Raw genomic sequence first — 27,285 nt, 5'->3', positions numbered from 1 at the left:
CGTGGGATGTGTGTGAGTGTGGGATGTATGAGCGTGGGATGTGTGTGAGCGTGGGTTGTGTGTGAACGTGGGATGTGTGAGCGTGGGATGTGTGTGAGCGTGGGATGTGTGAGCGTGGGACGTGTGTGAGCGTGGGACGTGTGGGTTGTGTGTGAGCGTGGGACGTGTGTGTGCGTGGGACGTGTGTGTGCGTGGGACGTGTGTGAGCGTGGGTTGTGTGTGAGCGTGGGTTGTGTGTGAGCGTGGGATGTGTGAACGTGGGTTGTGTGTGAGCCTGGGATGAGTGTGAGAGGCAGGGGAGACCAGAGCTGTGAACAAGGAAGAGAAAGACAGGAGGTAAACGGGCCAGTCCATGATGTAGCTTTTGGCCCAGCTTTTGGTATGAAGTTTGCATTTTATTCCAAGTGCAGTGGGTAGCTGTTGGGGAATTTTGAGCAGAGAAGTGATCAGTCAGGTTTATCTTTTTACAAAGCCCACTCTGGCTGCTGTGTGAATAGTCACAGCAGGGCGAGCGTGGAAGCAGGAAGGCCAGTGGGAGGCTTGTGTGCTTGTCCAGGCAAGAGCAAGTGGCGGCTTGGACAAGCGTCTTAGCTAAGAGATGGTCAGATTCTGGATATATTTGAAGACAGAGCTAACAGGACTTGCTGGTATGAGGTATGAGGGAGAGTCATCAAGGAGGATTGTTTGCTTAGCGTCTAAATAACTCGTTAACCAGTAGTGCAGTTCACGAGATGGGAAAGAGATGGGTAAGAGCATGGTCAACTTTAGAGGGAAATCAAGAAATTTTGATGTGGTGATTTTGAGGCTCCCGTAAGACATCCAAGCCACGATGATACCTAAGGAGTGGAATAAGGAGTTGAGAGGCATCAGCAAATGGATGGAATTTAAAGGCCCAGGGCTGGCTTCGCTCTCTTGGGAAAACTGTAAAGATAGAAAAGAGTAAAGACCTCAGACCAAGCCCTGGAGCTCTCAAGCATCTAGAGGTTGAGCAGGGAAATGGAGAAGGAGCAGCCAGGGAGACAGGAAGAAAATGGGCGAATGTGGTCACGGGTGCAGAAGAGGAGGATCTCTCAAGAAGGAAGTGGCCGCGGTGTCACATACTGTTGAGAGGCTGAGTAAGATGAAGATGGTAAGTGACCACCAGGCTGGAACGGAAGGTCACTAGTGTCTTGCCAAGAGGATCTGTCGTGGGTGGGAGAGAATGGAAGCCAGCGGTAAAGGTGGAGAAGACACCGGGTTGGAGAGGTGACAGTGGGTGTCGGCTCCATCAGGACTGTGATTAAAGGAGCAGGAGCTCAGAGGAATGTGGGCTGACAGTAGTTTTTGTTTTTCTTTGCCAAATAGAAAAAACTAGAGCAAGCTGGCATTCAGATGATCCAGTCTAGAGGGAAAAAGTGATGATAGTGCAGGAGAACAAGACGATAACCACAGAAACAGTCTTTCAGTAAGAAGTGTGTGTGCGTGTGTGTCTGGGTGTCTTTAGCTGGTGCGTTCCTTCAATCAGAAAGTGGCAACACATTCTAATTACTTTTAGTTTCCATATTCCCCACTGGTGCCTGATTCAGTTTTCTAAATACAAACTTTTCATTGAAATATAGTACATATAGTAATGTTACTACTCACAAGTGTGCATCTGAGGAATTATCATAAAACGAACATACCCAGAGGAAGAAATAGAAAGTTCCAGGCCCTCCCCACCCCCTCTTTGTATCCCTCTCAACGTTACCATTTCTCTCCTTTCCAGAGGGAAGTGTTATTCTGACCTCTAACACCATAGATGGTTTTGCCTGTTTTGGACTGTATATACTTGGAGTCCCACAGGATGCATTCTTTTTTACTTGGCTTCTTTTGCTCAAGATGATATTTGTGAGATTTATATACGTTGTGTGTATCAATGCTCCTTTCATTTTATTCCGTTTGTCAAAAATTTCCCATAACAACTCAGAGACAAAGATCCTCTGTGCAAAGTTTAATTACATATGAGAGAGAGCGAGAGAGAAAGACACTTTTGTCTGTTGACTGTCATCAATGAAAAAGCAAGAGCAGGGATTTGGGGAAGAAATTGCGATGGGTGGAGCGGCAGGAAGCGCCTCCTCCTTTCTGTGGGTTCACGGATGGGCTGGAATCGAACGCAGAGGCTCGCCTGGTATGACCTGGAGAAGTTTGGCTTGTCATCGGGGGAAGCACCTTGAGTTATAGTGGATTTATGGATTCTTGAGTTATTTGTGGGTTCCCCCCAAATCCAGCACATAGGATGGCTTGTCTCTGGGAAATGTCTGTGGTGTTCTTGTGTGGCACCTCCACCTTGGGGACTGCACCATTTCCCTCGTCAAAATCTCCCATGTTGTAAGAATAGATTGCATTTAGTTTATTCATTGTATTGAGGTTAGATATTGAGGTTGTTTCCGGTTTGGGCTACTCCCAGTAACGCTGCTGTGAACATTTCTGTTCACGTCTTCTTGTACATATGTCTGCACTTCTGGTGGGCGTGTACCTAGGAGTGGATGTGTTGGGGCATAATGTATGTGTTTATTTATCAGCTGCTCATTTCTTTATAATTTATGTCACTGTTGTAGCCAAGTAGCTGACACAGTGCCAGGCTCTTGTCACATATTTGTGAGTGGATAAATAGAATGATAGAATCTTAAAGCTGCAAGTCGTTTTAGATTAGTATTGCATCCAACCTTCTGGTTTATAATGGTGTGTGCATCACAGTTTGGTTAATTATTCCTCAATCTCTGGCATTTGGGCTCCCAATATTTCACCGTTAGACAGAATGCTAATAGGAACACCTCTTGGTGTGTATTGTGTTTGTCTGATTTCCTTAGAACACACTCCTGTGTAGACAGACTGTAGAAGGCATCGTGCTCTTACTCGCCTTGTCCGGGCATTTCTTTTCCTCTCGCATTTTGACGACTGCACGTTCAGGGTAGTGTCTGGCGAAGATAGAAGGCTTTCTTTCCCACGCTTGTCCATCCCCGTCAGCATGAGCCTCTGACAGGCTCAGAAATCCATCCCAGTTTCTTCCAGTGGCCTAGGATCTCGGGCCATTTCTTGGTTCTCCCAAGGGGAGATGTGTTTCACCTTCCCACAAGGAGGCAACTTCAAAAGACGAACCGACTTCTCAACATGGTTCTCCAACGGCAGCGGGAGGCTATCAATGAAATGGTGATAGATTTTGAAACCTGTTTGAGAAGCCCTGAGATGGTTGGAAATCCAGCCTTATTTTCTTGTTATTACTAAATCTGGGCCAGATGAAAATCTAGCTTCTAGGTTTTCAGTAGTGGTGGGTACTACCTTCTCTCCCCATGGGTATGGGGGGGCACTTTTTTGCTGTCAAAATGAATAGAGATGACTAGTGGCATGTAGTCCCTGGGGTGGGGCCAGGGACGCTAAATGTCCTGCCAAGCCCGGGGATGGTCCCGTTCAGTACAGAATTGTCCCTCCCAAATGCCAGTCGTGCTCTGTAGAGAAACACTGTGAGCTTGGGAACTTCGTCCTTCGGGCAGCTCTGGTTATGGGACGTTGAAATTATGGAGGTATTTGAAACTAAAATGAACGAATCCAAGCACTGAGGGGACCGCACCTTATATAACTGGGGACAGGTGTCGGGAGAGGCTCTACAAGAAAAGAGATATAAAAGTATCTTACTTTTACAATTTTTATAAAAACGTGAACTTGTGAAAAAATATCTAGGGTCCTCCAGAGGCCTCCTGTCCGTAAGGGCCCTCAGCTTCCCAGTGTGTGTGCCCTGCTGGTGAATTTCCTCTGTGGCCCTTATTGGGCCGCACAGGTTTTGTTTTCCTCTTTTTCAGCACTTTCCAGATAGTACGTCATTTCAGTTTTGATTTCTTCTTTGATCTAAATGTTATCTGGGAGTTTCAAGTATTTAAGATTTTTGGGTCACTTTTTTATTCTTTTTTTCTAATTTTGTGGATTGTGATCCAAGAATGTGGTTTTCAAAAATCATTCTCTTTTTTTTTTGTGATCAAGTAAGTACATGATTATTATTTTGTCGATGTTCTGTGTACACAGAAAATAATGCATATTGTCTATTGGAGGGATGTGAGCTTCATATCATGACTATTAAATTGGGTGAGTGGGTTGTTGTGTTCATTTCCTGTGTCTTTAAATTGACCTCATCCAGCACTGCCTGGCTAGGAAGGAGGTCTATTCCTATAAAGCTGTATTTTTAGTCAAGTACTCCCAGAACTTTAATAATTTTTGCTTTATATTGTTAGCTGCTTTGTTAAGAGGTATCTGTAAGCTGATGGATGTGCCTTTTCTCATTATAATGTTGCTCTTTATCCTGCTTAATGCTTTTAATCTTAAATTCTACCTTGTTCAGGATTGATAATCCCACCCCTGCCTTCTTTCTTTTTGTTTGCATTTTGCCTGGTATCATTTTACTCTTCTCTTTTGCTATAAAAAATCCTTTCTTTTAGAGTTACTTTTAAGAGGTTTCTGGTAAGTAGTATATTGCTGGGTATTTTTTTTTTAATGTCAAAAATTCAGAGCCTGTCTTAAAAAGGGAGAGTTCAGTGTATTCATACTTAATGTAACCACTAGAAAACTTGATTTCATTTCACTTAAAAATTTTCTATCACTTGTTTCTTTTTGTCTTTTTCCTTATTTTTACTGTTTTGATCGTGTTGCTGTCTGTTCCCCGTTTGCCCCCTGGTTCATTTGGAAGTCCTGCTGTTTTTCTCCATCTTGTTAATTGTTAACTTTATCCTTCTCACTATTTATGATCAAATGCATTTTCCTGTTACTACATGGATATGGGAAGCCAGCAATTTTCTGGGACTCATTCTGCTTCATCACTGCCTTCTCTCCTTGCCCCTGATAAAATGAGACTGATAGGATGCTTCCATGTCATTCCCCCCCAAAATGAGAGCTTTGAAATGCTTTCACGTGTTCCCTCTGGTCTGTTTTGGGAGTTCCCCCACCTCGATCCCCAGCTCTTAGTTTTGTCCTCTGTTCCAGACTTTCATTAGGGTTCCTCTTGCACCCCCTCTCCTGTCCCAAACACTAACTTAGCTTTGTGGTACACCTTCTAGATCATCCATCCGCCATCCAGGTGGGTGGTCCATGGATTGCAGGGTCCACTGAACATGACTGTCTGTCTCCTTTCCGTCACCCTCCTCTGTCCTGAGGTCTCAGTTCTGAGTCATCAGTGTTTGGGCAGAGTTCTTTTCCGGTGTGTGTGATATGTTCTCTAACTCCACATAGCCACAAATGTTTTCTTTCTCTGGGGAGTGAGCGGCAGCTGGGCTGCCGTCCTTGCCTCTCAGGCATCTGTAGATGTTTTCCCACGGTCTGCCAGGCCCCGGGGTGGCAGGTGAGAAGCCCGTTCTTTTCACGTGAGAGTCACTTGTTCTTTCTGGCTGAAAGTTTAGAAATCCTACCAGAATATGCCTCAGTCTGTGTTTTGTTTATCAGCCCTCGCTGGACCTCGGGGAGGCCCCTCCTCCTACAGAGGCAGGCTTCTCTCAGGGAAATGTTCTTGTTTGTTTAATTATTGGCTCTCCTGCTTTTCAAATTCCTGTGTTTTGCCTGTATCTGTCCCCCAAGTCTAGCTTTTCCCTGTGATTTCTCTTTGTCATTTTGCTTTATGGCATGAGACATGGCTTTCACAATTATGAGATTTGTGAAATTTATCAAATTTCATAAACTTCGAGATAATTTCATGCCACTAATTTGAGTCCCAACAGTGACCTTTCATGTCTTCAATTCATTTACTTTATTTTAAAACCTGAAAGTCACGTTCTTTGGTCCCCTGCTATTCTGTACTTGAATGTCTTCCAGAGCCTTTATTTTCGGTGGTCTGTTTCTTCTGGCAGCTGTTTCGTTAGGAGCCTGTTCTGGTGGTTCTGTCCTCTCTTCCTCTCTGACTGCAAGACCCCCTGTGTGTGTGATTTTCCTGTTTCTGCCCGTCAGGGCTCCCCTCCACACTCTCTTGAGTGGCGATGGTTCTTGGAGTGATGGAAGGGACTGTGGCCTCAGCTCTGGAGGCAGCCTGTCCCCTCGCCAGCCTCGTCCTGCTGGCTCGGCCTCAGAGCTGGACAAGCCTCAGCTCATCTGTGTAGCTTCTCCTGACCTTCTAGGGGGCCAGAGAGAAGTTTGAGGGTCTGGCTTGCCCCAGGTTGCACTCTGCCACCAGAGTCAGAGACATCTCCAAATACAAATTGGGGCTCAGAAGATGAGGACCCCTAGTGCGGTCCCTTTTCTCCCTTGATTACAGCCATGGTGGTCTCTTTCCTGCTTCCCTGACTCCCTGAGCTCACATGTGCCTCAGGACCTTTGCACTGACTACTCCCTCTGCCTGGAGCCTGTTTGCCCCGCCCCATCTCCACATGGCTTCCTCACTCCCCACTCCCTTACCACCCTGTATTCCCCCCTCTCACCGCCTCCTTCTTCCTCATAGCTCCCACCACGACATCCCCTGTTAGCCTAGATTTTTGGTTTTTGTCAAACCCCATAAGGGACAGGCACTTTGTATTTTTTCCCCAGCACTGAAAACTGTCCTTGGCACACAGTAGGCTCTCATTAAATATTTACTGAACGCGTAAGTGTGTGGAAAAGCCTCGTCCTGTGGCAGGTGGGCGAAGGCTGGTGAGGAAAGGCCCCCGCCCTGCTCACAGCGCACTGTGTGAGGTCGGATTGATGCCTGAGCCCGCTGGCCGAGGATAAAAAGTGCCATCGGAGCAGACGTGGCATTTCTCGGGGCAGCATCTGCGGCTCCAGAGCCCCCATGTGGGCGGGGCTGTGGGCGGGGCCATGGCCACCTGCTGCGCAGGCGCCACCTGTGGGAGGAGGCCTGTCCCGGACCTGGGAGGCTCCTTATGGGTGCCCTGGCGCTTCTCTAACCTTCAGGAAGAGCTAACTCTTCCTGTCCTCAGTGTGGCTCCAGACTCCAGGTCCTTCTGGGGTCTCAAGCCAGCCTGGGCGTGAGCAAGGCCACAGATATCACGGCAGGAGGAGCCATTGCTCAGGCATCTCTGAACACCACTTTGCCTCTAGCTCCTGGCATCCCAGGAGGTCTCCCCGGAGGAGTAGCAGTGGGCCTTGCCCCTCCCCCAGGAGCCAGATAGGTGGCGAACAGAAGGGCATCAGCGTGGGTACTGTCACTTTGCCTTCTGTCCTTGTGCCGTCTGTTTCTCCCTTTATCTAGAGTTCTCACTCTCTCAGAGCTTGTTATAGTCCAGTTAATAGAATGAAATGAAATGAAGATAGCACGGGTGCTCCCTCACTGCTGTCTTGAGAAAGAGGAGAGAGGAGTTTTGTCGGAGTCTGTGGTCCCGTGGCAGGGAGCCGCGGGGTGATGCGGGCCGGGCCTCGGGCCCTTTCCTACCAGGAGGAACCGCCCGCCTGTGGGCTCTTCAGGCCGCTGCCAAGGCGTCTCGCCACCTGCCAGGGCGACAGGCCTGTTCTCTCTGAAAGGCTGGAAGTCACAGCATTGTCCTCAGACAAAGCTGCTCTTTCTACCCTCCCAGGGCCACGGAAGAGGAAAACACCTGCACACTCATCTCAGACCCTAGGGCATTTTCTACCCCAGGGTCTGGGCATTTCATGGTGGGGCAATGGGGTCGGTCAAAACTGAAATTACGAAGCATCTTGGGTGAAATTGTGTCTGCTGCTGGCTAAAGAAATGCTTTAAAGAAAAAAATAGTAAAAATGATCTGTGAAAAACCTGGAAGGTGGTATTCTCCAGGAACCTCTGGGATGCTGTCAGGCTCCTTTTGTTAATGGGCGCTCTGCTCCTCTGTCTTCTGGTCATTTCTCCCCGGGAGGCCTGGCTGGTGGCGCCGCGCTCCCCCCGGGCCGTGCGCCCTGTGACCCCCTGTGCTTGCTCCCCGGCCGCCCTGCCCCGAGTTCTCGAGTTCTCGTCTGTGCCCCTGGGAGGCCCTCTCCATGCAGCGCGTCCCAGGGCCGCGCTGCTTACGGGGCTTTCTGTGGCCGCGGTCCTTGCTCCATTTTGGAGTCGCTCTCATCTCCCGTGATGGGAGCCGTCAGCTGTGGGTGAAAGGCTTATGTCACCGAACTGCGGTCTGTCTCTAAATGCCGCGGCTGTCCTTGTACCCTGTGGGTTGCCTGTTTCAGTTGAAGGTTTTTTTTTTTTCTCAGCGATTGCAGGCATCTTGTCAATCGGGGCATCTTAATGGTACAATGACTGGTGACTGTTTCCTTTCTTTTGCTTTTTTTTTTTATTGTGTTAAAATACACATAAAGTTTACCATCTTAACCGTTTTAAAGTATACAGTTCAGCGGTATTAAATACATTCGCATTGTTGTCAGCCATCACCGCTATCTATTGCTATAACTCTTTTCATCTTGTAAATCTGAAACTATACCTATTAAACAATAACTCCTGGGGCCAGCCCTGGGGCTCAGTGGTTCTGTTTGCCTGGTCCACTTCGGTGGCCTGGGGTTCACCAGTTTGGATCCTGGGTGCGGACTTATGCACTGCCCATCAAGCCATGCTGTGGCAGCATCCCACATAGAGGAGCTAGAATGACCTACAACTAGGATATACAACTATGTAGTGGGGCTTTGGGGAGAAGAAAAAGAAGAGAGGAAGATTGGCAACAGATGTTGTTAGCTCAGGGCCAATCTTCCTCACCAAAAATCCAACCAAACAAACAATAACTCTATTCACCCCTCCTGACAGTTGCAGGCAACCACCTTTATACTTTCTGTCTCTCTGATTTTGACCCCTCTAAGTACCTCATAAAGTGGAATCATACAGTATTTGTCTTTTTACAACTGGTTATTTGGGGTTCCTTGAGATTCAATATGAATTTTAGGATGGATTTTTCTGTTCTTGCAAAAAGTCCTCATTTGGATTTTGATAGGGATTGCGTTGAATCTCTAGATTGCTTTGGGTAGTATTGATATTTTAACAACATTAAGTGTTCCTATCCATGAACATAGGATGTGTTTCCATTTATTTACGGTTTCTTTACTTTCTTTCAGCAATGTTTTGTGGTTTTCATTGTACAAGTCTTTCACCTCCCTGGTTAATTCCTAAGTATTTTATTCTTTTTGATGCTATTGTAAATGGAATTGTTATTGTAACCGATGAGTGTTTCCTGAGAAAAACACACAACCTGAGTTATATGTACGTTGGGTTGGGAAACATCAAGACTTAGGAAAGAAGTAAGAAGAAAATCAGTCATACACCGCACCCCCACAGCCCCTTCTACACCTTGTCATTTTACTATTTATTTCTCTGTGCTTGTTTGTGTGTTTTCACATGCATGCATTGTACACAGACACACACATATATGTGTGTATATTTTTGCAAGTTGGATTGTACTATGTTTTTCTAGACGTTATTGCTCACTTAACAGTATTTATCCAAGACGTCTTTGCAACTATATACAAATGTTGCAAAATGCACAATGAAGGCATATGTGGCAGCTCTGATAAAATTAAGCACATGATTCACTTTTTTTTTTAGCCCAGGGTAGGATATCTGAGATTCTTGCGTTTAAAGGTGCAAGCACCTAATTTGACCTGGAAAAGTGGGGACTGTGGCTGAGCATTCTGTATGGGAATATTTAAGGATGAATGAAAACGAGGTTAAGTCTTAGGGCCAGATGCCTCAGAGACTCAGCTTTATCAGGAGTCTGTGCTGCCTGGGCACGTAGCTACCGTCTTTGACACTGGCTTGCCCTGTGACTTCAAATAAGTAAATTGATTCCATGGAATGGTGGGTGAAAACACTGATGCTCCCGAGGGCGGGAACCATGTGTGTCTGGCTCACTGTGTCCCCACTGCCCAGCACAGCGCCTGATGCATCAGAGGTGCCCAACCTTGTTGGATGACTGGCATCACAGTTACTTCTATTGCGGCTGGAGGGCTATCTGCACACTGATGCTTTTGGTGTCTCTTTCAGGAGGGTTGGAGTCCAGGCCTTTGGTACGGGGCGTACGAGGCCGAAGCATTAGCATGAAGGCGCCCACCCCTTCCAGAGCCAAGCAGGGGGCCTTCAAGACCATGCCCCTCCGGTGGTCTTTTGGACCCAGGGAGAAACCACTCGGTGCATCTGTCGAGTTGGTGGAGTACTTGGAGTCCAGACGGAGACCTCGCTCCACCAGCCAGTCCATCGTGCAGCTGTTGACAGGAGCTGCTGGTGGGGACGAGAAGTCAGCAGCGCCAAAGTCTAACACCACTCTCTCTGCTAAGGGTGAAGATAGTGGGCCAGCCAGTGAGACAGTACTGGCCGGAGTGTCCTGCCCCTCAGGCCACCCCAGCCACTGCGTGGCCCCTGGAAACTCAGATGGTCTAAACACAGCAAGGAAACTCAAGGAAAATGCAAGCCAGGACATCAGGCTTCCCAAAAAGTTCAACCTACCCCTTGCGGTGATGCCCTCGATGGAGAATGAGAAGCGAGCCCGGCCGGAGGGCCAGAGGACCGCGAACTGGAAGGGAGGTGGCCAGGCAGGGAGCAGCGGCAGAGCGCCCTCCCCCAAGGAGGTTCTGAGGACAATGGCATTGTCTAGAAACAGTGCAGACAGTCACCGGGGTACCTTCGCCAAGATAAGGGCAAATGCGGAAGGAAGGGACTCCGAGACAGACAGAGTCCCCCAGGGGACCCTCACCCTTCTGAGGTCTGTGTTTTGGAAGAAGGAGAACAAGAATCATGACAGGGCAGAGGTGGCCCCCCAGGCGTCCTCAGTCTCCCTGGTGAGTGGCAGGCTGAGCCGGGCCGTTGATGAGCCGGCACAGGGCTGGTCTCCACCCCTCAGGATCCCAGGGGACCCGGCCAGCCGCCTGGAGAGAGATGTCCGGTCAGCGCCCAGCTCTCTCCACCTCCCTCGCAAGGCCGGCAGGCCTCCAAGGGGCAGCACCCTTGGCACGTCACAAAGGAGCGCTCCCGGGGAGCAGACTTCTTTCGGCACCTTGCAAAAGGTGAAATACCACACTCTCTCCTTAGGTCGGAAGAAGACATTGCCTGAGTCTAGCTTATGATGCTGTATTCCCATCTCGTGTGGAGCTTGCGGTCTCACGACTTTGCACTGGGCATCTCTAGGCAGCCTGTGTTAGAGTGGGCTTTTGGGAAGCCAGTTGTCTTGTGAGCTCCGAAAATAAATGGTTTTGGTCTCTCCAGCTAGACTCCCACACCTTTGGTCCAAATTATCTTCCTGTATTGTTGGGTGCTTTTATACTTCTGGCCACAAGAGGATGCTGTTGGGTCAGCATTTCCATTTCGGGGCAAGAACTGATGTTTTGTTTAAATAATTCCAGGGCCTGAGTACCTGTGCTGGAGAGTGATTTGGCACACCTTAGAGTGTAACTCTGTGGAGAAGCCTAGTTCATAAGAATCTTCAATTCAAATCAAATATTGTCATTGACTTCTCCTTTTTGTATCTTTTTTTAAGAAAAAATTTAAATAGTGGACTTAACAGGAAAGTCTTCTTTTCCTTGTGATGCTTCTCTGGGATAAAGCGTTAAAGATGCCAAAAAAGTGGTTGTGACAGTAAGGCAGGGTTCTAGGAGTGAAAGATGGGAGAGAAATGATTGAGATTTTAGGAGAATATTTAATATATAACAAAATAGATGTATTAAAGTTTTTCAAGGTATTTAAAAAAGATAGCTATTTTGATACTAGGAAAAAAGGAAGTTCTTTTTTAAAAAATTTAAGTGTGAGATCTATGTACAATTTTAATAAAAGCTCGTCCGTGAAACATGCTGTCTGAATTACTTGTTTTTTTTTTAATTTTCGGATGTACATCATAATATATTTCGAATTCTGTGTAGATTACATCATGTTCAACACCCGAAAACTAATTATAGTCTGTCCCGGTCCCCTCACCTGTGAGCTTAATCACCCCTTTTGCCCTCTCCCCTCCCCCCTTCCTCTATGGTAACCACCAATCCAATCTCCAATGCTATGTGTTTGTTTGTCGTTGTTTTTATCTTCCACTTATGAGTGAGATCATATCGTATTTGACTTTTTCCCTCTGATTTATTTCACTTGAATTACTCAAGTTTGACAAACGATCTTATTTTGCTCCTGCCGTGTAGAGTTGGCTCATTGCTGTTGATATTAGAAAGGAGTTACTTGAGTTGTTTCTGAAATTGTAAGGTGCTTTTAATTAAAGCAACTTGCTGTCTTCTAAAGAAGTAGGAAGTCTCCGGGTCTTTCTCTGGAGGGAGGACCCGAGACATGGAGCCTGTCTCAGTGGACCATTAGCTGACTCCCATTGCCTGGGGCTTCGCACTCTTTCAAGCTCTTCGTGTTCTAACAAATATCCTGTCACTTCTTTCTGGGAAGCTGCTAAGCCTGTCCCCAAACCTGGGGCTCGAAGTCGAGGTTCCTGGTGAGTCTGTAGTTAAATGGTACATTTTTCTAGAACTACTTCCTTTCTAATGGGAACCATTTGTTCCAGTTACCTGACTCCAACAGTTAAGTTTTCCTCATACATCCTGCATGACTCATTGGTATGTCTCTGCTGCTGTTTTTTCCTTAAGAAGGAAGAATGGGGTCGTTTCTTTAACCCCACTGAGAAAGACTAGGTCCTTGGGAGCAACAGTTGGAAGAAGAAAGAACTGAGATAATAGAGAAGGCAGGAGGACGCAGCCCCCTGACCCCCGAGGGCGACACGTGTACCGTAGACCCACGTGTTTGCATTTCAGAGGACATCCAGGCTCTCCTCAAGTCCTTGCTCCTGTGCTCTCAGGCAGTGTGGAAGACATGGTTGTCCACGTCCTCTTGAGTTGTGGGGGACTTGGTTCTTTTTCCTCTGGTGATGCTCGTTTGTCATGTTCAGTTCCCGTGCTCTTCCTACGCTCAGCCGCACTTCCTTTGTCCTCTAAGAGGTGGGGTTGTGACTCAGACGTGTACCTCCAGGCTTCCCCCTTTTAAGGCCTCAACCTCTGTAACACCCTTGGATATCATGGGCGGGTCCCAACTGTGAGCAGTGTTTTCAGTGATGTACCACAAACTGGAGCATTGACCCCAGGCTCCAAACTTGGAATTTAAAGAGGCAATTGCATATGGACCCTGGTGGATATAACTGCCATCCTGGTGCTTCAACAAGGACGCCTGAGGCCCTTGGTATCTCCTTCCCTGAGGTTGGTCCCCCTCTAGAGGGACCTGGAAGGGAAGCTGTGAGAACAGCATGGGGCAGGCTTAAGTTGGTTTCTGCCCAGATTGGAGGCATGGTTCCAACCTGGCCGTGCATCTGAGTGTAGGCTGCAGGCATCTGGTCAAGTGATGCCTAAGGAGGAAGCATGGCAGAAACACCTGGATGCTTTTCCAATCACAGAGATCACCCTGGAAATTTGTAAATTGGGGTTAGAGGAAGGTTGAAAGCCATCGAGTCAGAAAGGAGCATAGCCAGTGACGGAACTAGCTCAGTTTGGCAGAAAGGGCCTGCCATTCCTCCTCTGGAAGCCCAAGTCCTCTGCCTGGATCTATCCCTGCTCCTGAGATGTGGCCACCAGTCTGATGGTGAGCCCACCCCTGAGTCCGGGTCTGGGACCTCTTTCCTTTATCCTCCGCTCCTGCTCTCTTCCACTAGTGGAAAGAAGGGTTTGCAAGTCCAGAATCTTGGGCTGGGAGGTTAGGAGGTTAGCCCACAGGGTCAAAGGAGAAAGATCAGGTCACTAGAGGAGAGGAGATGATAAGCTATAGGAGTTACATAATTACAGTTCCGGGAACAAATGGAGAGGTAGGTGCTAGCTACATCTGCTTTCCAGATCGGATCAGCAGGACATCACCTGTAGTGAGCTGGTACCAGCATGACTTCCTGAAGGATGGTGAGTTAATCAAGCACCTGCTGACCTGATTACATCTTGGAGCTGCAAAGATAACATTTAATAGTTACAGCTAACTAACATTTCTATAGCACTTACTGTGTGTGCAAGACACTCTTCTAAGCACTTTACAATAGTAACTTATTTAGTTCATAATAATCCTTTGAGGTAGGTACCTTTATCTCTGTTTTACAGATGAGGAAACTGAGGCACAGAGAAGTTAAGTGATTTGCCTAAGGTCACAGCTCATAAGTAGCAGAGCCAGAGTTTGCACCTAGGTAATCCTGGCCCTGGGGTTCGTTCTCTGAATCTCTAGAAGCAGTAAGGCTGACCCTGTTAGTTGAAACCGAATTGCTTCTGGTTTTCTCTGTTTATCAGAATGAAGATGCATTTGCCAAATCGATAGCTTATTCCTGAGTGTCAGGAGCTGTGGTTGTCCATTCCAGCAAGGACACTACATGGGGAAAAGCCCCTGGAATTGGACTCACTGCTTGATCCAGGCTTCAATAGACGCAGCTATTCTGTAAGTCCCGTTAACCCCTGCAGCAGTCAGCCTGGGGAGCTGGGTGGAGCCGTGACGGAGTCGGGACCCAGCAGGCTTTAAGTCTTTGTGGCCTAATTTCTATTCTTCCAGAGATGCAGCTTTGCCTCTGATTAACTTTATTTATTGGGAGGACTACTCCAGTGACATCTGACTGATCCTACCATCATTTACTCTGTAAACTACATAATAAACACTATTTCAGGCTCTGGGAATGTGACAATGTATAAGATGGACATGGTTCCTGCTTTCGAATAACTTCTATGCTAGTTGGCAGAGACAGCGAACTAGTAAACAGAAGTAGGAGAATGTCAGGTAGTGTAAGGATTGTGAAATAAGCAAACAGCTCACATGGGCCTTGGCCAGGGGAGCCCGGGGGCCTTCTGCGGCTTGCTGAGGCCAAACAGTCCATTAAACACTCAGAGTGTTGAAATATCCTCAGAAAGGGCCGAGTTTCCACTGGGCCTGCCAAGATGCAAGCTGAAGCTAGAATTTCATTTATCACCGGGTCCCCTACACCGCCACACAGACTGACTAAGGCCAGGGTGGTCTGAGTTCCTGGGGATTAGTGTCAACCCAGGCAAATGGCTGCAGTTTCTTTTGGTAATGGCTAGGAGATAGGCTTGTGGGATGGATATGGTATCAGAGCAGGATTCTTCCCCAGTGGGACCCAATCATCCTATCATTTAAGGGGGTCTGGATTTGTGAACTGACTCAGGTCAAGGAATTGGATAAAAACTTAAGACTCCTGGGGCCAGCCTGGTGGCACAGCGGTTAAGTTTGCACATTCTACTTCAGCGGCCTGGGGTTCACCAGTTCAGATCCTGGGTGTGGACCTACAGACTGCTTGTCAAGCCATGCTGTGGCAGGTGTCCCACATATAAAGTAGAGGAAGATGGGCACGGATGTTAGCTCAGGGCTAATCATCTTCCTCAAAAAAAAAAAAAAAAATGTTAAGCCTCCTTAATGCAAGTCAGTTTCCAATTCTCCACTGCTGGAGGATTTTTGGTTATTCAAAGTAATTAAGACCTGGATAACTTTCCTGTTGATTTGATTATTGGAGAGCCCAAGCCATAGCCAGCATCTTCTGCATGTCGTACCATCCCTGGAGATCTAGTGACACGACTGCCCAATTCCCCTCGTTTAGTTGATTGCCATTAGCTGGGATGGCCACTTTGGGCTTCTCCCATTGCCGCTAAGACCAAGGTCCTCATTTGAACAGCAGCCCTGTCCAGCAGCATTCCTATCTAACTCAAACATAGCCATTAAAGGTCTTGTTGCTTACTTCACTGACCTGTCACTCATGGTAAGGTGGAAAGATCTGGGCTCTGTTGGGGGACGTGCAAAGTGGTGGATGGGCAGAACACATAGGAAAGAGCCACACCACTTTTCCTCTCTCCTGAAGTCTGGATTCCTCCCCTTCTATCGGTGTCTTTTAATTTTGTTTCTTTATGACCACATTTGGATCTGGGTTGTGTTAGCTGGACCAGCAAGCTCTTAGAACCATACAGGCTGATTTTCAAACTGGATTCATTTGTAAATGTATCTGTCTCAATAAGTTGAGCCATATCCCAAATGACATTTCATCTGTCTTGGCTGAATACTCAGCATATTCATCCCCTGAAAAAAATTTTCCCCAGGTTACGGAATTTCTAATGCTCCTGGATGTCCCTCACTGTGTCTGCCCCTGCGTTTCATCCTAAGGGCTGTGTAGAGTTCTGACCTTGGTTCCTAGGGAGCAACAATAAAAGGGGCGGCAGGAGGGGAATGACCAGCCCTTTCCCAAAAGGGAGCCGTCATTTAATCAGACAAGAAGCACAATGGGGATAATTTCAGAGGATTCCAGGGATCCAGTGGAATCCAAGTCTTGAGTCCTCCCAGACATCCCAATTCCAATGGTCAGATCCCACTCGTTACCAAGCTATTCCTTAACTTTCAGATGAGAGCTTTGGTAAGGTTGCTCATTCAGCCGGCAACATAAGCCAGTAGCCTATGGAATCTGTGAATTGATTTCTCACCAAACTTGACTTTTGAGAGTTCTTTATATAGTCTAGATACTAGTCCTTTATCATAAATATCTTTGGAATATATTTTCCAAGACTGTGACTTGTCTTTTTATGCTCTTAACATGGTCTGTTGAAGAACAAAGTTCTTCATTTTGAAGAAGACCAATTTATCACTATTTTTCTTTTATGGATTCTGCCTTTGGTGTCATATCTAAGAAATCTTTGCCTAGCCCAATGTCAATGATTTTTCTCCTACATTTTCTTCTAGAAGTTTTATAACTTTAGATCTATGATCCGTTCTGAGTTAATTTTTATATATGGTGATAAAAATATCTTTTCCTCATTAAATTACCTTGGCATCTTTGTTGAAAGTCAGTTAACCGTATATATATATATGTATGAGTCTATTTTTAAACTCTATCTGTCCCACTGCTGTATTTATCTACTTTTACAGCAGTGATACACTGTCTTGATTATTTAACTTTATAAAACTCAGGTAGTGTAAGTCATGAGTTTTATTGTGCTTTTTGAAAGTTGTTTTGGTCCTTTGCATTTTCACGTAAAATTTAGAATTAACTTGTCAATTTCAACCAAAAAGTTCCTGAGATTTTACTTGGGGCTATGTTGAATCTATAGGTCAATTGGAGAGAACTGGCATTTTAACCATCTGTGGACTTCCAATTCATGGACATGGTACATAGCTCCATATATTTATGTCTTTTTTTTTTTACTATTTCTAAGTAGGGTTTTGCAATTTTCAGTATACAGGTCTTGCACATTTTTTGTCAAACTTATCCCTAAATTTTTTTTTGATGCTATTGTAAATAGATATAAAAATTTTATAATTTCTGAAATTTTGTTGCTGGTATGTAGAAATACAATCAATTTTTTTGTTTATTGACCTTGTATCTTGTGACCTTGCATAAATTCACTAATTTTTTTCTGGTAGCTTTTGTGTAGATACTGGAGGACTGTCTAAACACAGTATTATGTCATGTATGAATAAAGACGGTTTCATTTCCTCCTTCCAATCTGTATGTCTTTATTCTTTTACTTGTCGCATTATGCTGGTCATATGCACTGGAACGTCTAGTATAATGTTGAACACTAGTGAGAAAGATATCCTTGCCTTCTTTTCTGATCACAGGGGGAAAGGTCTCAGTGCCTCACTTTTAAGTATAATAGTAGTTGTAGATTTTTTGCAGATGTTCTGGTTGGAAGTTCCCTTCTACTCCTTGTTTTAGCAAGAGATGTTGGATTTTTGGCACATATTTTTTCTGCATGTAATGAGAGGATCACGATTTTTCTTTTTTAGCCTGTTAGCATAGTGAATTACATTTATCAGTTTTTGAGTATTGAACCAGGCTTGAATATTGAACCATTTCTAGAACAAACCCCACTTGGTCGTGGTATGCTATCCTTTTTTTATATTGTTATTTGATTTGCTAAAATTTTATTTGTGCATCTTTGTTCATGGGAGTTATTGATCTATTTCTCTCCTTGCAATGTCTTTATCTGTTGTTGGTATCAGGGAAATGCTAGCTTCACAGATTAAGTTGAGAAATATACCCTCCTCTTCAATTTTCTGGAAGAATTTGTGTAGAATTGGTATTATTTTTGCCTTAAATGTTTGGTGTTATTTCTGTCTTAAAAGTGAAGCCTTCTGGGCTTGGAATTTTCTTTGTGGGAAAGTTTTTAACTACAAATTCAATTTCTTTAAAGGATATAAACTATTCAGATTATCTAATTCTTCTTGAGTGAGCTTTGGTTGCTTGTATCTTTCAAGTAAGTTGCACATTTCATCAAAGTTCTTCGATTTACTGGAATGAAGTCCCAATATTATTGTTTGGATATCTGTTTAATCTATAGTGCTGTCACTGCTCTCATTCCTGATATTAATAATTTGTGTCTTCGCTCTTTTTTCCCCTGATCACTCTGGCTAGAAGTTTATTAACTTTATTGATCTTGTCAAGAAACAATTTTTGGTCCTCTTGATTTTCTTTACTGTTTTTCTCGTTTCTTACTGAGTTTTGTTCTTTATTATTTCTTTCTCCTACCTAATTTGAATCTACTTTGCCCTTTTTCTACTTTCTTAAAGTGGACACTGAAGGTATTGATTTGAGACCTTTCTTCCTTTCTGATACAAACATTTAATCTTGTAAATCTCCCCCTGAAAACTGCTTTAGGGACGTTCCACAAATTCTGATATGTTGTGTTTTCATTTTCATTGAGTTCAAAATAACTTCTGACTTCCTTTTGGATTTCTTCTTTGACCCACAGCTTTTTCAGAAGTGTGTCATTTAGTCTTGGGGCCAGCCAGACATAGTGACTCTAAGTTTCTCTCTAGTGGTGGAAACGTGAGGTTCTGAAACTGTGTATGATCCTCTTCCCACCCTGTGGAAAAACTGGTACTTCAGTTGGAGAGAATGAGAAGGACATGCAGAGAGAAGAGGTGGGAGACTGGGAGTGAGTCCCAGGAGAGTCCCTGGTTCTAGGGTTTACTGAGGCCCAGCTCCATGCGAACGTGTGCTTCAGGGAGCAGGTCTCCCCATACTGTGAGGGAAGCATTACCAGCATCTCCACGCTCCTCCCTTAGAGCTGCAGCCAGGGCTTCAAGCCAGATGTAATTTTAAATTTGATCTTTCCAGAGCAAATCTTTTTTCTTTTTTGATGAGGAAGATTAGCCCTGAGCTAACATTTGTGCCAGTCTTCCTCTCTTCTGCATGCAGGATGCCTCCACAGCACGGCCAATGAATGGAGTAGGTGTGTGTTCAGGATCCGAACCTGCGAACCCGGGCTGCTGAAATGGAGCCTGTGGAACTGTAACCACTCGGTCACAGGGCTGGTCCCTAGAGTGAATCTTAATTTAATGTTTCTGCTTTTAGGAAAATTGCTCTATTCTTCAAACTTTGTTTTCTTATTTTCAGACAAGTATGGAAAGTTTCAGAGGGAAATAGAGCTGTAGCACCCTCTTTTGGAAGCCACCATCAATGTAAATTGGACAAATTTTGAGGCATTTCCATATTTATTGCTCAGTTCCTGCAAGCTTTATCAGTCCTTCAACCATTTCCCCCTCAAATTTCTACCTGAATGGACAAGAAAAGAAGAGGGCCTCTAATGAGAGTCCTACTCTGCACAGGTTAAGAAGCTGTGTGTAGCTCCTGCATTTGTGTACAAACAGGTTGCTCACACTCACTTGCAAATCCAGGTCTCCGTGTTGTGCAGAAGAGGCTCTCTTTAGATTGACACCAGCCTGTGGCAAAGTAACCCTGCAAAAGGAGCACACTGAAGTGGTCGGAGAAAGGCTGGGGCTGAACAGCACTCATTCTTACTTGCCATCTTTAAACCTGGGCAAGAGAGAATTACAAATAGTCCTCAAGAATAATCCATTTTTGTTTTTCTATACCTAAAGCCCATCATGTCCTCTTTACCTATGGATGTATGGTATTGTGCCATAGACTAATTTTTTATCTACATGGCCCTTGTGATCCCCAGATACCCCCAAAGTCATCCTCAGTTAGCAAAACTTGGTGTGACATCATGATGGCACCACAATAGAAGCAGGGGCTGTTGTCCCTGAAGATCTCTGCATCCACACATTTCCTGCGAAGGAAGACATCAGGACCGGACACAGACGTACATGGTGTGGTTAAGGACCGAGACAGAAGCTCTGTGACTTCACAGGGTGGAGAATGGAAATCAAGGGGAATTATATTCCTCAGATCAGGGCACTTCTGTTGGACGTCTTGCCTGGAGAACGCAAGAATTTGGGAGGGTTGAAGGACTGGACCTGAGAAATAATTGTGTGTGTATAGTGGACGTGGTCTGAGCAGCCATGCTAGGGAGACCCAGATGGAGCCCTGTGGAGCTGAGTGTCTCCGGGCATGTTGGGGTGGCCCAAGTTGGGAGCTGTGTGCACAGACCCTCAGCCCCTTCTGTCTATCCTTTGGGTCTGAAGGGAAGGATTCCTGAGGTCCTGGCTGGCCTGGCCTTTGGGTAGCCTTGCACCTGACCTAATGCTATCCCTCTAATTCCTCTTGCCACAGGGAAGCACACTGAACCAGGAGGCAAGAACCTGGGTAGAGGTGGCCATTAAGCAACTGAATGACTAGTGAAGTCACCTCATCGTCTATCTTCCCTTTCCTCATCTGTAGGTTGATACTGGACCAGGTCCTCTCTCAGCTCCTTCCCAGCCCTGAGTCTTTAGTTACCACAATGCACAGTTGTTAAGAGGCCAGACTCTGGAGCCAGCCTGCCTGGGCTCAAAGCCTCCTCTACCACTGTCTAACTGTTTGAGTTTGGGCAAGCTATTTAAGCTCCTCTGTGCCTCACTTTCCTCATCTTTGGACTGGGGATAATCATAGGACCTCATTCATAGGGTTGCTGAGAGTATTAAATGAGCTAGTTAGCAGACATTGGTTATCGCTATTACCAGGACTCTGTGAACTGCCAGGAGAGGATTCAAGTCAGTCATGCTCTGAGAACTAAAACTCCTTCCGGTTCTTGAAACAAGTTTGTCTGGACCTTGTTGATATAGGGCATCATAGGGTGACATGGGGTAGATCCTTAGAGGGCTAGTAAGATCATTTGTAGGAAGCTGAATAAATACCTTTGTTGACACATAATTGATTCCAAATGTTTAAAAATCTTCTATTCCACTATCTTAGGAAAAATGGACCAAAGTTTACTCTGTTTTTAGAGATCCTATAACTTCATCTGTTTGCTGATCAGCCCGTTTAGGGGCTGTATTTATTCTTATACATGGCTGAACCCAGGCATCTCCTACCCAGGGCATGTTTTGAACTTAGATTTTGACAAGTCAACTGACAATTCTGTAAAAACTAGTGTAGTGCTCACAAAATAATTTTGATGTTAACATAAATCCTAGTTTCTTTCAGGTAGGTTCTACCCTGAGTGGGTGGTTTGGCAGGTCCCCTGGGTGACAAGTCACAGCCAGCGGCACTATTCACATCATAGTCAACATAAACTATTTGAGTGTAACGTGGATGGTGCTCTGGGTGCGGTGCCCTGCAGTGGTGTGATGGCTGGTCTGGAGCTGGTCTAGGAGTTTTTAATGGCCCCTCTGTAACTCTAAGATTCTATCATTTCAAGATGAGGGAAGAAGAACTGACTGCCTAAAGACGCTGCACTAATAAGAACCCCTTTTCTTGCATGTCATGGACACTCGACTCAAACCAGTTTGAGACCAAAAGGGAATTTAACAGCTCACACGACTGAAAAGTTGAGAGGTGGTGTTAACTCCACGCATGGCTGAATCTAGCGTCTCAAGTGATGGTACGAGGGTACAATTTTTCTCTTTATCTTGGCTCTACTCTCTTTTTTGTTGGCTGCACATTCAAGCAGGCTCTCCCTCTATGGCAGCAAAGGAATTCCAGACATATATGCTAACCAGTGTAGCCTCGCTCCCAATATTCCAGCCAAGTCCCAGAATTCCCTCTCACTGGCTTTATTTGAATTGATTGACACACACATGCCTGGAGCATCGCTATGGCTGGGACCATGTCACACACTCATTCTTCAGTCCTAGGTCACAAGTCTGTCTTTGGAGCCAGGGGGTACAGTGAGCTCCAGCCAAACTACGTGGACTGAGAAAGAAAGTCCATTCCCCAGAAGGAAGACACAGGCGCTCTTTCCAGAAGATGGGAAACAGGGCAGACAGAGCGGCAAAGCTCCACTATTGTAGCCACTGGAAACATTATTCTCTTATTCCATCTAGTTATGACCTAGGCTAACATTTCTGCTTAGTCTCCCATCCTGTCTTTTCCTTTTTCCCTTGTTCTCTTTCCCTTGCTCAATTATCTAGGACCCTCCATTTAGTCCATCCTGTGGATGAAGAACCCCAATTAGTGTCAAAATATTGAAAAAAGTCAAATTATAAGAATACTTCCCTTTCAAGAAGGTCCTCTGAGCTATGTCTTTGGGAGAGGTGCTTTCTTTTTCCTTGCCTGCGGTGGTGACTACAAGTGGAGCAGTGGAAGCCATCAATGGCCTTTTTGTAGAAGTTCCAAGTTCAAATCCAGGGCTAGCTGTCAATTATGTGGCCTTACAGCGAGTAAACTGATGTCTTTGGGCCTCAGTTTGTTCATCAGTGTAATGGGAACTGTGCAGCGTGTGCCGTGGTGGGCTTGCACCAGCTCCTGAGGGCCTCTTGTTAAGTGTTCAGGAATTTCACTAGTCGTTGGTAATTGAAATCAGCCATTGTGGAATTATTTACAGCAAAGAAATCAGCAAATGCAACAAATCATGGCTTTTTTTTTTTTTTTTCTCCTGGAGAGCCAGTTTGCCAGCGCGACGCTGGAATTAGGATACTGTCACTTGTTATTTCAGAGGATTATTTAGGAAAACATATCTGACAGCTGGAGACTTAGTGTGGACAAAGCGGTTGCCAGCACGCACTTTGGAATCAGCCAAACGCGGCCTCAAACTCTGCTTCTTCCTAGTGTGTGACCCTCGGCCAGCTCCTTCATTGGTGTGAGCCAGGCTGTCCGCCTGTGAAGCGACAACAACACCCATCTTGCAGTGTTGATGTGAGAATTAAATTCCTTACAAATGTGCACGAGTAACACTGAATAAACAACTATCCCACTGTGCAAAGGAGAAAGCACTTTTCCTGTAGAAGGGATGGTTAGGATAATAACCAGCAGAGCTTTCCATAACCTTCGCTGGTTTACGTATCAAGTTTCATAGAATGTCAGAGAGGATCACCCACTTGTGTGTCAGCTGGTGCCACTCACGGGGTACGTTCTGGTTCGGTTGGTGCCTCTAGCAAGGCTGGGGAGCCCGCTGCCGTGCGGGTCTCTTGTTCTGTACGGCACTCAAACAGGCCTCAGAGATGGAGAGTCTGCATGGCTGGGAAAGGGCCTTCGATCCTCCTTTATCTTCTGCTTCCAGGTACATAGAATCACCTGGCTTGTTGTGGGGAGAGAGAGGACCCTTTTTTCCAGTGTCTCTTAGCTCATTTCTGAGAGGAAGAATTAGTATTCGGGTCAGATTCCAGGACACATATCTATCAGAGGGTGAGTAGAAGTGTTCCAAAAATTCCTGTGGATCTGTTGCTTTTTTTAGCTGCTAACTGCCCTATCACCTCCCTACCAGGCTCACCACCAGCTAACAGCTACTGCTGTGTGTCAGGACGGCTGTAGGGGCTGCCCATAAATTAACTCATTTATTCTTTAAAACTTCCTGTGAGGTAAACCATCTCGTGATCTCCATTTTGGACAGTTTAAATTCTTAGTTTGGATCATTTTTGACCTACCAAAATGACAGTTTCATGTGTTTCAACCTAATAACCTGACCGAGGTTGCCTGCCAGAATCTGTTCTCTATGAAGACAGCACTTGAACCAAATGACTATAGAATTCTAACAGGTGTCACGAAAGATGAAGAGGACAGGAAAAGATGAAGAGCAATGAATCCCATGATTTATACTGTCTTAAATAGAGATAAAATTCAGTTGGAAATTTAAAAGATATATTAAATAAGGATTATTGAGACGGAAGTGATCTAAACATAGAGAAAAGCCTAATAGTAAATTGAATGTAAATATTTTAAATTATTTCAGCAAAGTCCAGCCGTGATAGGTGAACATTGCGACAAGGGAGGAAAGTGCAAGTCTGGCCACGGGGAACGTCCCCCTGCTTCTTGCTCTCTTTATTTTCCCTGATTGGTGTGGTCATCTTTGAGTTGAGTCGTTTTAATGTGTAGCTCTCTGCTTTCCATCTGCTTTCAGTGAACGGTCAATGCAACCTCTGTCCAGCTTCCAGGTGGGGGAAGGGCCATGAGGCTGTTTCCAGGCTGGAGGGACAATTTCAACAAACACTTCGCTCACCAGACTGTTGCAGAAAACCCTGTCTTTTTTTGTAATTGTTTTTAAATTATATACGACCAACCTATAGTTATTTTGCTACTTTCTTTCTTTCTTTTTTTTCTATCCCCAAGGCCCCAGGACATAGTTGTATATTCTAGTTATGGGTCCTTCCGGCTCTGCTATGTGGGACACCACCTCAGCATGGCTTGATGAGCGGTGCTAGGTCCACACCTGGGATCCAAACCTGCAAACCCCAGGCTGCCGAAGTGGGGCACACGAAATTAACCACTTGGCCTCAGGGCTGGCCCCTACTTTCTTTGTTTTGAAGTTCGCTTATTTATTTTGTAAATTTATTGAGATATAATTGACATATAACAGTGTGTAAGTTTGCGGCGTACATCATGTTGATTTGATGCGTTTATGTATTGTGATATAATTAACACCGTAGCTAACACCTGTATCACTGCTGTCGTGTCACATAGTTAGTATTTCTTCTTTCGTGGTGGGGACAGTTGAGATCTAGTCTCTTAGCAACTTTGAAGCTTATAATAGTCTTGTTGACTATGATCATTATGCTATGCATTCTATCTCCAGGACTTATTTATCTACTAGTCACAAGTTTGTATTCTTATACTTGCTTCCTTGTCTTTTCTTAACTTAAGTGTTTGGAGCTCTTTGCAGATCTCTAACTGTAGATCTGCTCTGTTTTTTTCGAATGCTGCTTGTAACTTGATAACACAAATGTGTTACAACTTAACTAAGGCTGTTTAGATGGTTTCTAAGTTTTTGCTATTAAAAGCAATGATGCCCTAAAAAAAAAAAGGATGTCCTGAGCATAATTCATTATCTGACATCCTGTAGGAGAGAAACTTCTTGTTATACTGATTGATGTTCTGACGTGAAGGAATTTGCTATTGAAACATAGTTTTTAATGATGAAAAAGAGTAGTTAGTGGTGCAAGGTGAAGCTTCTTAGAGACGAAGCCTGCCTTTCCTTACGTGATGACTATTGGAATGTGTTCTTAGCCTTATAAGCTTCCCTAATTTTTGCCATTAGTGACGCACTCAAGCTGGATGTCAATAAGCTTTGAGAATGGCATACCTCCGCTTGGGCGTGACTTCCCCATTCTCCCATGCACTCTTCCATCAGACCGCTGGGTCCTATGACCGAGGTTCTCCACACCAGCCTCTCAAAGGCGACCCATATCTTCATTTTCCTTTCAGGAGCTGAGGACAATGGGCACAACACCTCAAAGAGAAGCCTCTACCCCAGCCTCGAGAGAGACCTCAGACCCTCAGCTGCAGCTGAAACGGGGCAAGCCACCTCCTGAGGAAGGAAGCCTTTGTAACACCAGTTAAGTATGACCGAGATTCTTCTCTTCTAAAGATAAAGGAATCTCAGAGAAAGGCTTAGTTTAGGCAAAGGGAAGAGGCTCATAGTGTGAGAAAAAGTAACAGAGCTTCGAGACAGCACTGAGGGTACCAAGAAACAACTCAGGAGAGATTCAGCCATAGACTTGGCAGGTTCCAATTGTGGTCCCAGTCAGCATGGACGGCGGCGACTTTGAGCAAGCCACCTCAGCTCCCTGGGTCTTATTTTGACTATATTCACAATGCAGAAAGAGATTCTTTTAGCTCCAAGGGTCCTTCTAGCTCTGCTAATTCTTTGACTGTATTGGAAAGTGGTTTCAGAATCGGATTTTCTGGACTCAATAACCAGATCCATTATTGACTAGATGTGTGATTGGGGCAAATTCCTCCTCTGAAAAATGAGGTTGATAATAGAGCCTACCTCAGCGAGTTATTATGAGGATTATGTTCATTTGAAATATTCACCATAGTGCCTTGCACTTAGAGATGCTCAGTGAATGTCCATTTTTATTGTGTCTATCACCTTCCCATAAATCCTCGGGGAAGATTTAGAGAGAGTGTAGAGCAAAGGCTAGCGGCTCAGCTGGGAGACAAGTCATTTGTGGGAAAAGTTCTCTTGTGCTGAGGAAGACTTAGGAAGTACTTAATTTTCTCCTAAAACAGAGAGAGCCCTTCTCTTCGGCTCTGATATGTTTCCCTATCAGGACCCTGTATCTCCAAGGAGGAGGAGAGAAGACCACCCCTCACCTTGCTCCTGTCTGTGTGGAGGTTGGGTTTTCTGCTGGGCCCCAGAGTGGCAGAGAGAAAGCTGAGACCGTTTACTTTCCACTCCTTTCCTTGGTCCCTGATCTTCTTGCCGTGTGTATAAGTCAGAGTCCAATCAGGAGACAAAAACCACACAGGAATTTGAACAAGTTTAATATAAAGAAATACACTCTGTTAACTATAACGTGATTGCAGTGTTGAGGAATTGGCTTGTAAGAAGTAAAGAGAACTCTAAAGAAACTAGGAGTCGCTGATAGGAGCAGCCTGTACGTCTAGGACAGAGGTCGAGCATTCGTGGAAGAACCTCCAGCCTCCCTTGGGCAGAGAAGCCGACCTGAGATCCAGCACAGGGTGGCCCACTGAATGGCAGAGGCATTGTGGGTGTTGCACTGGCAAAATTTGCTAGGAATATGCCCTCAAGGGTGCTGGGAAAAGCTGTTCACAGGAGGTGTCTCCCAGGGACACTCCAATGCAATACCCCAAAGGATGTGCTGGGGCAGCTGCTGGCTGTGGGATGCTGCTGGCTGCTGTGCACACAGGAGCTGGGCCCTCAGGCAGCCGCATGTGTGTGCCACAGGAGCCTGCAGAGAGAAGCACCCCAGAACTGGGACAAAAAGCCCTTCTTTCCACAATATCTCTCCAGTGCCCTCTACTGACAAAGAACAGCATCATGTCAGCTAGAAATGGAAAAATATTTAAAGGGCCCAGATCGGTTTTCACAGGGCAGATAATGAAGAATGAATTAGAAGGCAATACGTTTGTAACTGGTACAAGTGGACTTTTTCTATTCCCATTTTGTGGATGAATAGGGCACCTCATCGTAGGTCCGATCTTTATGTAGGGTAGCTCCAGTTCTCTGCCCCTCTCCCAACCTTCCTGAGGTATAAGAAGACCTCCTATGGGCGTAAAACACCAAACAGGATTCAGTTCCAACACTCCTTGGAGCTGTTAGTGCTGCTCACTTCTGATTTTGAATTTCATCTCTATGACTGGAGCCTAGGGAGATCCC

The 27,285-nt window shown here is 45.5% G+C and overlaps 1 protein-coding gene across 3 annotated transcripts in view; it reads left to right on the top strand.

Moving 5' to 3' along the window:
* USP43 (ubiquitin specific peptidase 43) overlaps nucleotides 1-11,684 on the top strand; it is a 58,913-nt gene extending 47,229 nt beyond the window's left edge. For all 3 annotated transcript variants that reach the window (XM_046677449.1, XM_046677447.1, XM_046677446.1), the window contains one exon: nucleotides 9,902-11,684. In XM_046677449.1, the coding sequence (XP_046533405.1) occupies nucleotides 9,902-10,977 (1,076 nt within the window). In that variant the 3' untranslated portion in view covers nucleotides 10,978-11,684. The remainder of the gene's footprint in view (nucleotides 1-9,901) is intronic.
* Nucleotides 11,685-27,285: the final 15,601 nt, after the last annotated feature.

The sequence above is a fragment of the Equus quagga genome, chromosome 11 (genome assembly GCF_021613505.1).
Source record: "Equus quagga isolate Etosha38 chromosome 11, UCLA_HA_Equagga_1.0, whole genome shotgun sequence".
Taxonomy (NCBI): domain Eukaryota; kingdom Metazoa; phylum Chordata; class Mammalia; order Perissodactyla; family Equidae; genus Equus; species Equus quagga.
This window is presented reverse-complemented; position numbering and strand designations above follow the sequence as displayed.